Here is a 15,599-nt window from a genome sequence, read left to right as displayed (position 1 = left end):
GCCCGGGCCACGAGTGGGGTCTCAGCCTCTCCCAGTGCACGCAGACGGGGATGATGTTATTTCCTGCAGGTTTGTAGAACTTCTGAACGTGCTGGGCTCCCGTAGTTGCCACGAGCCCACGTGGCCGTTGTCGTTTGCTGTGTGGTGCCGCATTGCTCATTTCCAACAGACCATTTCCAATAGCCTTTTTACTACCCAGAAGTTGCTCTGCTCCCCCCACCCCCTCTGACATGTGGTTACCTGCTGCTTACAGGGGAATGAATAGCATCTTTAATCACACTTAATTACCATGCAACTGCAGGCAGGAACTTCGCATCCAGAGCAGCTCAAGATGGAGAAACGAGATCCTTTGCAGGCACAGATAGACACAGAGCACCGATCGTAAAAATAATCACTGCTTTCAAAACATTTGGTATGCGAGATTTAGTCAGGATCCCTACTTTCTAAGACAGCTACTTATTAATTTCTACAAGTCTTCGAATTTCTCTTCTCCTGCAGACTTCCTTGCAGTATTTCCAGTTGCAGCCTCAACCATCTGTAATGTGTCTGCACCTCCCCAGGTTTCAGTCTCCAGTATTTCTCCTTTGCTTACGCTTCGCATGGGCTGGTGTTTATATTTGAAGTCATTCAGGTCAGAAAGTAAACAGTTCAGCACATGTATGCAGGGAGCAGTCGGTGTTGTAGCTGCGGATGCAGACAGCGGGTCATTCACATTTCTTCACCTGTTCTGCTGTGTGCTCCTGTGGAAGGTCCAGATAAGCACCAGCCCGCTGCCTGTGTATTTTTAAGAGCTTTCCAGTAAACTCCCAACGCCTGATTTTCACAGAGAGCTCTTTAAGTTCCTCCTTGGTGATAAATGGAGAGAAAATAAACCTGTTTGCCCCACCTTGAAGGATGGTTTCCATGCTGCTTTGCCCCCATGCCCGGGCAGCCTTTGCCTGGCAGCAGCTCTGCCCCCAGGGATGATCTCCTTTTCTTCACGGCTTAAAAAAGGAGCGGTTACCTCTGAGAAGTGAGGTCCTCCGGGGAGGTACGGGGATGCGAATCCTACCAGCTATCATGTACGCAGAAACGAAAAGCAGTGACTAAGTCCTGCTATCCTCCTGCCTAAAAAAAGAAAGCCTGCTGATACTTCAGGCGCACGGGCAGGATCAGATGGCTGCAGAGCTGTCACGGAGCGCTCCCCCCTTCGTTACAGAGTATTTGTCTTCTCACATCCAGAGATGCTTTTCAGCTTGCTTCAGTTCGGCGTTGAAATAAATCAATGACAAACTGCCCGGACGCCCACATGCAGCACCTCCCAGGTGGATCCGGGCCTGGCTTCCAAGTCCCACCCCACACATGTGGCCCCCAGCTGCCCCCAGGGCTCTGCGGGGCTCTGTGTGTGAGCAGAACCGTCCCCGTCCTCCCCACAGTTTTGGTGCAGCCGTGCCTCTATCCGGGCTGCATCCATTGGCTGTGCCCATTGGCTCAGGGCTGCGCTGCCCCATTCTGTCTGTCTGTCTCTCCGTTGCACTTTCCTGCTTTGCTGGGCTCTGTGTCCCCCTTCTGCAACGTTGTTTTGCCCTGACTGCCGTCGCCTCGGCTTTGGTGGAAGGGCCATTGAGGAACACCTGCCCAGCCACACAGCAGGCCACACTCCCTCCCCTGGACGGAGCAGGAGGAAATTCCCCGGTGCCCCTCTTGTCCTCCCCCGCAGCTGACTGTGCAGCACCGCTCCCTGTGCATGGCGGTTCACAGGCAGGATATTTCCCCCACCCTTCCCACTGCAGACCCGCTTGTTCCCGTGACAGACGTGCTTTCCTGAAGGATGTCCCGTCCCTGCAGACCTGCAGTGCCAAGCTGGCCCGATGGGGTTGTGGTGCTGTGCTCGTCGCAGGCAGTTGGACTGGATGGCAGTCAGAGGTCCCTTCCTGCTCTGTACATTCTGTGTGTGCTTCCCTCGCCGTGCCCTCCTCAGCCGACATGTCCTCACTCTTACTCAGCTGCGGAGCAGCATTTCCAAAGGAAACTTGACTCTGCTCCCTCTGCTTTTGGAAGGTGCCGTGCACGTGGTTGGTGCTGAACAGATATTGAACAATGATCCTGCAGCAGCCGGGCATTTCCTGTTGTCTTTTCGGCAGCTGAGCTGTGCCTGCCAGGCACTCAGGTCCTGCCACAGTGTTCAGCAGTAGTGGAGAAGTGAATATTTCGGTTTCGTTTTGAAGTTAATGACAGCATACAGCCATCTACCTGCAGGCTTACAGGCCTGGCTGCTTTATTTTCTTGACTGTTTTCTTTCTTTAAATACGGGTCCTGGTTGGCTGTCTGGAGATGTTTTTGTTGCAGTGGTAAAGGTATAGGTTGTGCTACAGGTGGAATTTCACATGTTCTTGTCCTTCTGAAGTGCCTGGAGAGAATGCATATAAAATCTAAAAATCAACCCTATCACTGGTGTCTAGCTCTCTTGGAAATTTCTCTGTTGCTTTTTGCACACCATTTTAATATATAGGATTGCCTTTAAAGTACAGGTGGTGAGTAACAATGTGCTCTGACAGCTACAGCTTTTAGGACGGAGATTTTTAATCTTAACGTAATGCAAAAAACAGCAATGACTGCCAGCACAGCACGGCACGGCACAGCATGGCATGGCACGGCACAGCATGGTGTGGCACGGCACTGACGGCACAGCACGGCGCAGCGCGGCATGGCATGGCACGGCACAGCACGACACAGCGCGGCACTGAACGGCACGGCACAGCATAGCAGGGCACAGCGCTGCGCAGCATGGTGCAGCGTGGTGCAGCACGGCACTGAACGGCACAGCATAGCAGGGCACAGCACTGCGCAGCATGGCGCAGCGTGGTGCAGCACGGCACTGAACGGCACAGCATAGCAGGGCACAGCACTGCGCAGCATGGCGCAGCGTGGTGCAGCACGGCACTGAACGGCACAGCATAGCAGGGCACAGCACTGCGCAGCATGGCACAGCGTGGCGCAGCACGGCACTGGACGGCACGGCACGGCATAGCAGGGCACAGCACTGCGCAGCATGGTGCAGCGTGGTGCAGCACGGCACTGGACGGCACAGCATAGCAGGACACAGCACTGCGCAGCATGGCACAGCGTGGCGCAGCACGGCACTGGACGACACAGCACAGCACGGCAGGCACAGCACTGCGCAGCATGGCGCAGCGTGGTGCAGCACGGCACTGAACAGCACAGCATAGCAGGGCACAGCACTGCGCAGCATGGCGCAGCGTGGTGCAGAACGGCACTGAATGGCACGGCATAGCAGGGCACAGCACTGCGCAGCATGGCGCAGCACGGCACTGAACGGCACGGCACGGCATAGCAGGGCACAGCACTGCGCAGCATGGTGCAGCGTGGTGCAGCACGGCACTGGACGGCACAGCATAGCAGGACACAGCACTGCGCAGCATGGCACAGCGTGGCGCAGCACGGCACTGGACGACACAGCACAGCACGGCAGGCACAGCACTGCGCAGCATGGCGCAGCGTGGTGCAGCACGGCACTGGACGGCACAGCACAGCACGGCAGGCACAGCACTGCGCAGCATGGCGCAGCGTGGTGCAGCACGGCACTGGACGACACAGCACAGCACGGCAGGCACAGCACTGCGCAGCATGGCGCAGCGTGGTGCAGCACGGCACTGGACGGCACAGCATAGCAGGGCACAGCACTGCGCAGCATGGCGCAGCGTGGTGCAGAACGGCACTGAATGGCACGGCATAGCAGGGCACAGCACTGCGCAGCATGGCGCAGCACGGCACTGAACGGCACGGCACGGCATAGCAGGGCACAGCACTGCGCAGCATGGCGCAGCACGGCACTGAACGGCACGGCACGGCATAGCAGGGCACAGCACTGCGCAGCATGGCGCAGCGTGGCGCAGCACGGCACTGGACGGCACGGCACGGCATAGCAGGGCACAGCACTGCGCAGCATGGCACAGCGTGGCGCAGCACGGCACTGAACGGCACAGCACGGCATAGCAGGGCACAGCACTGCGCAGCATGGCACAGCGTGGTGCAGCACGGCACTGAACGGCATGGCACGGCATAGCAGGGCACAGCACTGCGCAGCATGGCACAGCGTGGCGCAGCACGGCACTGAACGGCACAGCACGGCATAGCAGGGCACAGCACTGCGCAGCATGGCACAGCGTGGTGCAGCACGGCACTGAACGGCATGGCACGGCATAGCAGGGCACAGCACTGCGCAGCATGGCACAGCATGGCGCAGCACGGCACTGAACGGCACAGCACGGCATAGCAGGGCACAGCACTGCGCAGCATGGCACAGCGTGGCGCAGCACGGCACTGAACGGCATGGCACGGCATAGCAGGGCACAGCACTGCGCAGCATGGCACAGCGTGGCGCTGCACGGCACTGGACGGCACGGCACGGCATAGCAGGGCACAGCACTGCGCAGCATGGCGCAGCGTGGTGCAGCACGGCACTGAACGGCATGGCACGGCATAGCAGGGCACAGCACTGCGCAGCATGGCACAGCGTGGCGCTGCACGGCACTGGACGGCACGGCACGGCATAGCAGGGCACAGCACTGCGCAGCATGGCGCAGCGTGGTGCAGCACGGCACTGAACGGCACGGCATAGCAGGGCACAGCACTGCGCAGCATGGCGCAGCGTGGTGTAGCACGGCGCAGCATGGTGCAGCACGGCACTGGACGGCATGGCACGGCACGGCACGGCACTGAACGGCATGGCACAGCATGGCACGGCACAGCAGAGCCACCTACAGAGGACGTCAGCGAGATGTCTGCAGTCGGTGCTCTTTCAGCAGCATCAGAAGAGCTCTGCAGACGCTGTGCCCTTCTTCGTGCCCGCGATGAGTGGCATGTGGAGGCTGCCATCGCTCCTGCCACTTTGTGGGCACGTCCTGATACCGTAACCATACATTTCATGGGACTTTGCACACGCAGGGCAGCACAAGCAGCTTTGAAATTACAAGGGTACAACAGGATGTGTAGTTCTGAGTAATCCTGCAGGGCTCGGTGACGCTCCTCCTGCACATACTCCTCTCCCTGGGTAGGAGCAGAGCGATGCTGTGCTGCTGTCCGTTAGTTTTCCAGTTCCTAGGAGCTTTCTGAAGCTGCTGGGATTTACAGCTTTTGCTGTGTGAGTTCTGTTGGCTCTTTGCTTCTTTTCCTGCTTCATTCTTGGACGGAGCGGTGATGCAGTGGCACAGCTGCCCGTGGAAATGGTGGGTCACCATCCCTGGAGGTGTCCCAGAGCCATGGATATGTGGGCAGTGGACACGGTGGAGTTGGTTGGCCTTGGGAGGCTTGGAGGGCTGTTCCAACCGTAACGATTCCACGATTCCGGGATCCATTGTTGGTTCCACTGCTCTGAGGCACACAGTGCATTTCCACAGGACAAGAACTGCACTGCAGAAAGAAGCGTTGCTCCGTGCTGTGCTTCTCTTCAGCTTGGTGTTCCTCTTCTGTGCAGCCGTTCTGCGTGGTGGCCTCCATTGATTTGTGAGCTGTTTCTGTCAGATACAGCAATTCTGTGTGCTGTGGCATTTGTGCCCAGCACCAAACTGAGGTGGGAACAGCCCTGGGGAGCTGTGCTCCACACCACATCTTTTCTCGTTGCCCACAAAAGCTTTGTTCTGTCGTGTACCAATGTGAGGACAGTTGGAGTCAGACCTTGGCAGAAGAAGTAAGAGAAGGCTGGGCAGAGTTGGAGAAGACACAAGAGAAGAGCTGAACGAAGACGTGCCTGCGTGCAGACCCTTGCAGGACTTCTGAAATGGGTGCTGGCCCATTGTGTTGAGTGCTGCTTTCCCAAAAAAGCAGCAGTATTTTGGAGCCTGAACTAAGGGGCACGCCCCTGTCTGCAGATGCACCGTTCCTGCCAGGATTTGATCAGGCTGCTGGCTGCACCGGCTTTGGTTTGTGTAACAGGAATGGATGTGAGGTGCTGTTACCCTGTGTTGAGTGCTGGGGCTGCTCCCTCTGCACAGCGCAGCCACAGGGATGCTTTTGGAGCTCAGGCCCCCTTCATCTTGCCGGGCATTCTCCGGCAGTGCTGAGCAAGCGGCAGGGCTCCACTCCGACTCTGACGCACCGGCTTGTTAGGCTTTCACCTGGCTCAGCAGAAAAAGGCGCTTTTTCTTCCTTCCCATTTCTCACAGCAGCTGAATTGGCCAATTTTGTTGTTCTTGGAGGGCAGCTCTAATATTTTGTCCTGTCTCAAGCACAAGGTGACCTAAACTTTGCAGACTTCACTTGAAATGAATGTGCCTTTATGTTTTTCTCCTGGGTTGCACGCTGTATAAGGATGGCTCAGTTCCATTGGAAGGCCTGTATGCAAAGAATGCATGGAAAGCTACGTGGCCAGAGGTGGAGAGCAGCGGAGTGCCATTTAGAAAAGAGGCAGAAGGGAAGTTCACAGGGCATAAATGCAGCACCTGTGCCATGAGTTGGCGTTTTGCATGGATGTGCACAGACCAACAGTGACCTCAGAGCACCAGCATGCAGCAGGAATTGTGTTCCCAGCAGCACGGGGCTGTCCTGGCTCTCCCTGCTCATGAGGGGATTTATTTGCAGCCTGCTGTGCACCGTTGGGTCCCGAGGCACTTCTCCCCACGCTCCTTTCCCATCGGGGCGCAGGTTCCACTTCCCAGCACCCAGCCCGGTCCTGATGCAGGATGCTGGAGGATGTCGTCATAGCTGATGGCTTGCAGGCGGGTGGTAGCTTCCTACAGAACCTCTCTTCTGCATTAGGAAGGGCGAGGCTGCTGTTTGTCTTAAAGAATGATGAATTTAAAAAAAAAGGCATCCTCCGAGAGACTGACAGTGTTCAGCATGGGCCCTTGTGATTCTTTTGGACAGGAAGTTTCTTCAGTCTCGTGGATATTTTTACTGTAACCTTTCTTAGGTTAAAAACATTACTCATACAATTTCAGGAAACATTCTGATTCCCATGCATTTGAACTTCCGTAAGCCCTTTCATTCTTGTCATATTCAAAGGCAGAACAATAAAAATTATGTCATTAAAAGAGGGAATTGAGCCACAGAACACCTTTGTAAGAGTGAGGCGTTTGAGGTGTTGCACCCCTCCAGGACGCGGTGAGGTAGGGTGCTGCTGTGGGCTGTTTGCGGATTGCTGCTGACACCAGGAAACGATGATCATTGGCTTGTTGGGTCAACAGCTTTTTTTAGGGCTGGTAATAATTCGCCAGGAGGTGGGACATCCTCACTGAATCACGTTGAAGTGCTTACTTGAGCTGAGAGAAAGCAGAGCGTGGCTCAGGAGTTCTTGTCTGCGAGTCATTGGGATTTGTCTTAGGGAAGAACAGTGCAAATACGCCCCGTGTGTCACTTGGGCTCCCTGTGATGCAGCAAACCTTTGCTTGCGCTGCTCTGTAAAATCACTGCAAAGCTTTGTTCATTCGTCAGCTCCCAAAACCCAAGTGATTTCGGAGGGTTCTCCCCTGGCTGCAGCTCCCTGTGCTCAGGTCATTGCTGCTCAGTCGTCAGTCCACAGCTCCTGCAGCATCAGTATTGCCACAGCTCTCAGCTGCCTCATCTCCTGCATTGCAAAGCCTTACAACCTGTGGTGTTGCAGTGCGCACTGAGGTGCAGTGGCTGAGTGCCCACTGCCCGTGGTTGCTGAAGGTCCCAGCTGTGCCGTATCCCTGCTGCTCCATGGCACGAAGCGTTGCTCCGCTCAGGAGAAGCTCTGGAGGTGTGAGGTGTCCCCAAGCCCCAACACCGCCAGGCATGTGTCAGCTCCAGCTGCGCAGAAGCCCTTCCACCCATCTCCATTGGCTTACCCATCCCTCTTCTCCCCATCAGATGCCAGGACAAGGCAGGAAGCAGCACAGTGCTTTGCTGGGTGATGTCAGGGCTCTGTAGGCCCTATGGGCTGCCCGTTCTGTCCCAGGCGTTGGGGACCTGCCCTTCTTGCTACTGGTCAGCTGCTGGGCTGCACTGCTGCAGTCGCTATTTGGGCTGAAGAGTGTTTTGAAGGGCTCCGATCATCCGGCTGGCTTTTGCTGTGCCAATGAGAGTAGTGCTCTGAAAGACTGCGGATGATTGAGTGAACATCCCGACTACTCTCTCCAATTGCACAAAGGGATCGAACCTATCTCGGGAGCTTGGGGCCTAGCGTGGGATGCTGGGGCCAGGTATGGGGCTCTGGGACTAGTTACAGAGCACTGCAGCCGGTACAGGATGTTGGATCAGGCACAGGGCACTGGGTCTGGGTACGGAGCACTGGGACCAGTTATGGGGTGTGGGGTAAGGCATAGGGACCTGGACTGGGCGCTGCTCCTCGGCCAGCAGTGGGGAACATCTGGAGGTGGTGTGGGACACCCAGTTTTATTCGTGCACGTAGTTGTGCACCAGTACACAGACGCTGTGCATCACATACAGGCACGTATTGGAACTGTGAGTGTGGTCACTTCAAGGGCTCTTTCGACCCCGAGCCTTCGAGCAGAAGCTCTGTATCAGAAAGTCACAAAGGGAGCAGACTGCTCAGCGGAGGAGGAATGCCTTCTTTCCTTCAGATTTTTGATTCAGATGAATCACTTCTTATCATTTCTTCCTGAACACTAGAAAATGAAATATTTTCATTATGCTGAAGCTTTAGAAAAAAGATGGAAAACGGTGCAAATGGTGGTAAAATCATTTACCGCACACACAAATGATGGGGATGGTTAATGCAAAGAAGTGACTCACCTTTGGTGATCATCGAGCAGCACTATGATAATCTGAGTCATCGCGTCTAATGGCGAATACAGAGATGGGGGAAGCGCATGTGCACCCGGAGTAAATGCGGGAAAAGGAGGTAAGGAGTTGCAAATGCCTTCTTTCCTTGCTCACCTGAGATGGATGAGGAGGAGCGCAGAGCAGGTCTGAAGCCCTCGCTGTTCCGCTCCGAGCTGGGGAGGTGTGGGAGCGCTCCCTGCTCGGTGCCCCGCTGGCACCATGGGTGAGCACTGGCGCTCAGCGGTTGCGCTCGGGTTGTGCTCAGGCCTGGAAAAGCACAACTGGGAAGAATTACTCGAGGAAGGCGTAAAGCTGAAGAGCGATTTTAGGTGACGCAGATGAAGAGAGAGCGAAGAAATTAAAAAGAAGTAGAGAATGAACGCCGGCGATGTTACTGCACGAGGGTTGGCTGAAGGTGAACTGCTCAGTGATACCTGCGAGCGTTTCCTGATGGAAAAGGTCAGAGCCAGAAGAGGAGCAGAGCAGCCAAGGTGCTGCCCTGCAAGTGGGGGGAGCGGAACAAAAGGTTTTGTGCTGCCAGACAGGGGAGGAAAACGAAGGCACCGAGGTCCCGCTCCCTTCGTATACTCCTGAGAAAACAGAGCCCTGCGAAAAATGGGTCTGTGTGCGAGAAGTTCCTTTGTCCTTTGAATTCAGACATTTTCGGCAAACACTTTTCAGAATTATTGTTGGTTTAGAAAAAGGAACAACAGTACCTTTGCTTGAAAACATTCCCAGTGAAACCCACGGAAATGGTTTCCCTCTGTTTGCCATCCGTGGTTTGCAATTTACACTTGGCATTAGAGAGAAACACCGGGCGCAAATGACACGGAGAAGATTTTGCAGAGAGCTGCCAAATTTCCAAAAGCTAAAGAAAGGAGTATTTGTAGGAATTGGACAGATTATGAACAGATGCCCCGATAGTCACATGATAAGTGGAAATTTAGTTTCATAATTTGATTAAAAACAGAGGATTGAAATCACAGAAGGAAATAACCAAGGAATGATTCAGATGTGTACGCAGCATTACTTGGTTAACTTGACTTAAGTGAAAATTCATAAACCGAGGGCAGGGCACCGAGGGGAGCTGATGATGAGGTACCAGATTGCATCCTGCGGTTTTGCAAGAGGGAAGGAAAACAAGACAGTGGCATTTAGGAATTCGTTAGCTTAGGAAAGGAAGGAAGACTGCCCATTCATCTGCCGCAGCACGAATTAGGGGGAATTTCAGCAAACTCGAGCGGCTTTGTTTGCACCCTTGGGGCAGAATAGATGCTGCAAGGTCCAGCGAGGGGCTTTCGGTCCTCGTGGTGGACAGCAGTGCAGTATGTCGTTCTCAGTGCCAAGGATGGAGGCAGCGCACTTCGTTAGTGCCCTTTTTTTCCTGGAGAAAGCCGTAATTTGAGGTCAGAGGAGCCCGCAGTGTTTGGGTCAGCGGGCAGCTGGCAGCTGCGGGTGCGGAGTGGGCAAAACAGGCAGCCAGGATCCCCTCTATAGAAGTCGGAAGAGCTGGAAGGCGGGGAGCGCACAGGGCAGGGCAGGACGGCGGTGTGCCTGCTGGGTGCTGCAGAGCTGTGCTGCTCGAGCTGCCTGTGCTGCAGCTGTGCAGGGCTGCTGGGCGCCAGCAGCACGCCAACCTGGCACTCACTCAGCAGAGTTTCATCTGTGCATCGCTTCCCGTTTTCCTCTTCCCTACCACATCCCCGCATACTGTGTTTGATTCCGGATCGCAGGTTGGCACAGAGATGGCAAAAAAAAAAAAAAAAAGAGTAAATATGTAGTTTGCCAGCAAAAAAAATGGCATTTCTGGAAATATTTTTCCCCGATCAGTGTTTTCAGAGGCTTTTGGATTATAAGCTTCCAAGACATTTACCTTTAATCTGAATAAATGCTGTAATAACAAAAGGCAGCGCTGTTGTACTCTGTCTCACCTCTTTCTGTAGGAAAGGAAATACTGTTTTTAAAAATCAGTTTCCCAGCTCCGTGGGTACGGAGCAGATATTTAAATGTAACAGCTGTTGGCATTCAGGTGATTTTTGTTTGAAAAGCAGAACTTGGGCAGCATTTGTTTTTTCCAGGAGGGGTAATACCACATCCGTACGGATATTACTTTGCCGTACTGTGTGCGCATTTCCTCCCGCGCGGCTGTAATTCTTTGTCTGGTTATCTCTGTGTTGGAGGCAGGACGCCCAGTTAGCGACTTGTTTTACCAGTTAGGAGGGATGAGACGGGGCTGTAACAGCCACAAAGGCAGAGGCAGTGATGAGGAGTAGCGCAGCGCGGCTCTCCGTGCCGCATTTATCTTCTCCTGCGGTTGCTGTTAGCCCCAACTAACGTTCTGCTGGCAAACCCGGTGTGTGATTCACTGTGTTTGTGATCAGACGAGAGCAGGCTGCTGGCAGCGCAGGTCTGCGAGGACGAGCGCGGCGTGCTCTGCCATGCTGGAGTGCTGCAGGATTTGTGCCGACGGGCTGAAGGATCTGTAGGCTTTTTGTGCCGTGTGGCTGCAGCCAGAGGTGCCCTGTGCAGCGCGTGCGGGCGCACCGAGCCCTGCTCTGAAGAGTGGAAGGGACTCGGACAAATGTGGCACTTTGGTTTTAAGCTCATCTTCTCGTGGTAAACAGGAACCTTGATGCTGCGTGGTTGGTGCCACACCGAAGGTCTGGTTTGGAGATGCACGCCCTGCGCTCTGTCGATGTTTTGTCTCGCTCTTTGTGGCAGGCCGCTGGCAGCGCGGGCTGAGCGGCACTGAGTGCCCATTGTTCTTTCTGCCAGCACCTCGGGATGAGCGCCTGTATGTTTGCATCGGGGCTTTCCTCCCCAGAGTGCCCGTGGGGTGCACAACAAACCCACCTCTTTCTTACCCTGAAACAGAGCTGCGCCGCATCCCACCCCACAACAGGGACGGCGCCTTTCTGCGCGGGGTCCGCCGTGCTTCGCATGGTGCTAAGGAGCACACACAGCTCTCGGCGTGCCCACGTGTGAGTGCTGTGTGAGGGTCTCCGTGTGGCGCCGGGGGCACTGCTGGCTGGGCACGGCCATGGGCGCTGCGCTGGGCTGTGCTGTGCTGTGCTGTGCTGTGTGCCCGCATCCCGGCCCCAGCGCTCCGGGTGCGTGGCTGTGCCGCAGCCCACGTTGCCGCTGCTACCTGCCGGCTCAGGAGGGACAAATGGGCACTGTGAAGTGCAACTAGTGGCAACGAGAAGCGCTGGGTTGCCGGATGAACAAAGGCGTGCGGCCGTGCCTGCGGTCACTTCCCGTGGAATAGCTCCACGTTGGGTCTCTTTCCCGTAGGAACCTCTGCATCTTTTTATGGAGAAAAATGTTGGGATGAGAGAAACAAAAACAACATCGGGTGTGTGTGTGTGTTTTCTGCTCCGAAAGCGAATCTTGTTTAATCTCCAATAGTTTGCAAACGCTGCCTTGTGGAGTTTCTCTTTCAGTGCAGTGAGAGCCGGGCGGCCGCGTGCAGGGATTTGAGCGGCTGAGGCTCCCCGACATATGGATCAGCCGTGCGCAGATTTAGCAGGTCTGTCTTTATGTTAAAACGTATACGTGATAGAAATATGTGACTGAACGGGATTTCTGCGGTTCATCCCGCAGCGCTCCGCGGCGTTCAGTCAGCCCCGCGCGTTTGCAGAGGACGCTGGCAGCGGGTGGATGGCCATTTTCTCCAGGAGTTTTGCGTCTCTTTCTGGCCGTGATGCGGTGGAGCTGCGGCCATTTTTGCTGGCGCAGGTGTTGTGCTGAGAGGAGCGGAGTCGCTGCAGGTGTATCTCAGACGTGAGCGAGAGGTGAAGCTCGGCGCGAGCGATGCTCGGCGATGGGCTGTGACGGCCGGCGGGGCGCTGGGCAGCGCAGCAGTGCCAGCAGCAGCGCGGGATGCAGAGCGCCTGTCCGCCCGTCCGTCCGTCCATCCCTCCGCACACATTTCGGTTTTGCTGACCTGGGAAAAAAAGTAATATCGCTTTCCCGAATCAAAAGTTATCCTGAGATGTGTTTGGAGGCGCGGCAAAAGAAGAAGGATGTTTTAATTTCTGGTTTTCCAGCTCGCGGGCCATATTTGACCAACTGCTTTCAGCAGAAGACATGCCACTTTGTTGAGCTATTTAGGAATCAAAAAGACTGCCTTAATTTAAGACAAGGAGCCTTTGTTTTAGTTGGTGACTGCCTTGTGAAATTTTTCAGTTCTCAGCGGGTTAACCAGGGAACAGGGGCAGAGTCATAATTGGCCTATTTAGAGTATTTTGCATGTGAATAGTGTGTTAGTGAAGCATTACTAAGTCTGTTGTGAGTGACATGGTGATTAGAATTTAGATTAGGGAAAACACATTCTGTACTTTATCAAGTACAGTAATTAGTTCAGTCAGTAAAAGTTGATTACAAGTAACGATAAAGTTAGATTTTTGGTGCTTAATTTTAAAATTTCTTTATTAAGCGGTAGATTCGTCCTCGGTATAAACGGCGGCGCCTACACCTGCCTTATTGCCTCTCGGCACAACGCGGAGAACAATGCGCTGGGCGCGGGGCAGTTGGGCGCTGCGCGGCGCCGCGTGGCGGTGCGCTGCGCGCCGTGCGCCGTGCGCTGTGCGCTGCGCGGAGGGAATGGCGCCGGGAAGGGGCGCCGACGGCGCGGGCTGCGTGGCTGAGCTGCGGGCGCCGGGCAGCGCTGCGTGCTGCCGCTCCGCGGGCGCTGGCAGCGGAGCTGCGCGGAGTGGGATGCGTCGGAGCCGAGATGTGTGTGTGTGTGTGTGTGGTGTGCTGGGCGTGCGTCAGGGCGGCGTCGGACGGGGGCACGGCAGCCCTGGGCTGCTGCTCTCGCTGCTGCCGTGCCGCAGCGTGAATTGTTCGGGGCTTTCCGAGAGGCTCCTCGGAAGCACCGCAGAGGTGCGGGCGATGCACGCTGAGCAGTATCGGCGCGGCCCGCCGATCTGCGTGGCAGAACGTGGTGTCCTTGGCTCTGCCGTGTGCATTTTGGCCGGGGTGGGGACGGGCAGCGAGGCCGCCTCGTGCGCTCGGAGCCACCCTCTCGGCTCTGCCAGCAGCGGGCTGCATTTCTTTTAGCTTCGTGGTGTCTGAAGCCGTCCCTTTGACATCTTGTTTGCAGCGAGGAAACTGAGTTGCTTTCCGGCGCATTGCTTAGCAGGGCTCCGAAAGTTTGTGCAACACCGGCTGCGTTCGCATGAGTGGGCAGTAAGTCTCCTCTGGATGCAAATAATCTTACTGTCAATTAATTGCGCTGCGCTTCCCTCCCAGAAGCGGCGCCGAATGGGGAGCTGCGATGTGGGCAACGTTTGCGTTTTGGCAGGCCGAGGGTGCGTCGTGACCGCGCTGTCGGTAGGGATGTTAGCGGCAGCCCCGCATGGCACGCACACACCTCTGTCTTTCTGTCCTTCAGCAAAGTCTCCTGGCCGGGGAGATGGACATCGGCAACCCCGGGGCGCTGTCCCCCAGCAAGCCGGGCTCCCAGTACTACCAGTACTCCAGCAATAACCCGCGCCGCCGGCCGCTGCACAGCACCTCCATGGGTGAGTGAGCCAGCGAGCGAGTGCCTCCCGGTGCGCCGAGCAGAGAACGCCGGGCCCCAGAGCGCGGTGCGCACGTGGGGGTTGGCGGCCGTGGCTGGGGTGGGCCGTGGGCACCGCGGGAGGCACCGTGCGGGAGCAGCTGGGCACGCTGCCGAGGGGCAGACCCGCTCATTAGGAGCCGTGCTGGCGGCGTGCCGGCCTTGACCAGGACGCCGTTTTCTCTGTCTTTGCAGAAGTTCAGACAAAGAAAGTTCGGAAAGTTCCTCCAGGTTTGCCGTCCTCAGTAAGTACCGTGCGACGCGGCCCGGCGCGGCGGGGCGGGATGGGGCGGGATGCGGCCGTTGGCACCCAACCCACCTCGGGTGATGATGCGCCTTGGGATGAGGTGCAGGACCGCCCCGTCTCCACTCCTGGGTGATGGATGCCCTTAGCGTGAGGCGTAGGGCTGCACTGCTCATCTCCCACTGGGGTGATGGATGCCGTGGTGGCACACAGCACAGTGGAGGTGCCCACAGTGCCTGTCCTGGCGTGAGCCCCACGTGCTGAGGGCTGTGGCGAAGGATGGAGGATGGATTTCCATGCAGGGTGCGGCTCATGGGAGATCAGTCGGGCCTTGGGATGCTGGGGGTATGCACTGGGGCTGCTGGGCAGTGCCAGGTGGCTGCCAGCGGGAGCCGCCGTGTGCTGGGGGCACACGGGGCATAATGAAGGAGCAATAATTAAGCAGGCCTGCTGCAGGTAGTGGGAGAAACGTGGTGGCAGCCTTTGGAGGTCAGCCCTCGGGGGGTCAGTCCTCGGTGAGGTCAGACCTTGGAGGTCAGCCCTTGGAGGTCAGTCCTTGGAGGTCAACCCGTGGAGTTCAGCCTTTGGAGGTCAGCCCTTGGAGGTCAATCCTTGGTGAGGTCAGCCCTTGGAAATCAGCCCTTGGAGGTGAGCCCTTGGAGGTCAGTCCTTGGAGGTCAGCTCCTCGGGGTCAGCCCTTGGTGAGGGCAGCCCTTGGAGGTCAGCTGCTCTGCGGTGCAGCCCTTTGTCTCCGGCCCCAAATCTCTTCTTAAAATCTATACAGTGCCTTTTTTTTTTAATGCTGAAGAAGCTCTTCCGAGGTACAGTGTGCCTTTGGAGAGCGGTTACACCAAGATCTGGTAAAATATACATAAAATAGTAATTTTAAAAGAAGTGATAGGCTGTTTCAATAAATAGAACATGAAGGAGCGCTCTGCATTTCATTCCAACCTCGCATTTCATTCTGGTATCGCATTTCATTCTGGGATTGCGTTTTGTTTTTGTATTTTTTCTATTTTTTTCTCCACCACAGCTTTAAAAAAC

At 56.0% G+C, this 15,599-nt stretch overlaps 1 protein-coding gene across 26 annotated transcripts in view; it reads left to right on the top strand.

Moving 5' to 3' along the window:
• TCF4 (transcription factor 4) overlaps window positions 1-15,599 on the top strand; it is a 161,107-nt gene that overhangs the window by 95,487 nt on the left and 50,021 nt on the right. For 22 of the 26 annotated variants that reach the window (XM_085214000.1, XM_085213998.1, XM_085213985.1 and 19 more), the window contains 2 exons: window positions 14,144-14,273; window positions 14,507-14,556. The exons of the other annotated variants lie outside the window; for them this stretch is intronic. In XM_085214000.1, coding sequence (XP_085070126.1) covers window positions 14,144-14,273; window positions 14,507-14,556 — 180 coding nt within the window. The remainder of the gene's footprint in view (window positions 1-14,143; window positions 14,274-14,506; window positions 14,557-15,599) is intronic. 26 annotated transcript variants of the gene reach the window in all.

Source organism: Meleagris gallopavo, chromosome Z (genome assembly GCF_905368555.1).
Source record: "Meleagris gallopavo chromosome Z, MGAL_WU_HG_1.1, whole genome shotgun sequence".
NCBI lineage: Eukaryota > Metazoa > Chordata > Aves > Galliformes > Phasianidae > Meleagris > Meleagris gallopavo.
Note: the sequence above shows the minus strand (reverse complement) of the source record. Positions and strands in the feature narration are given on the sequence as shown.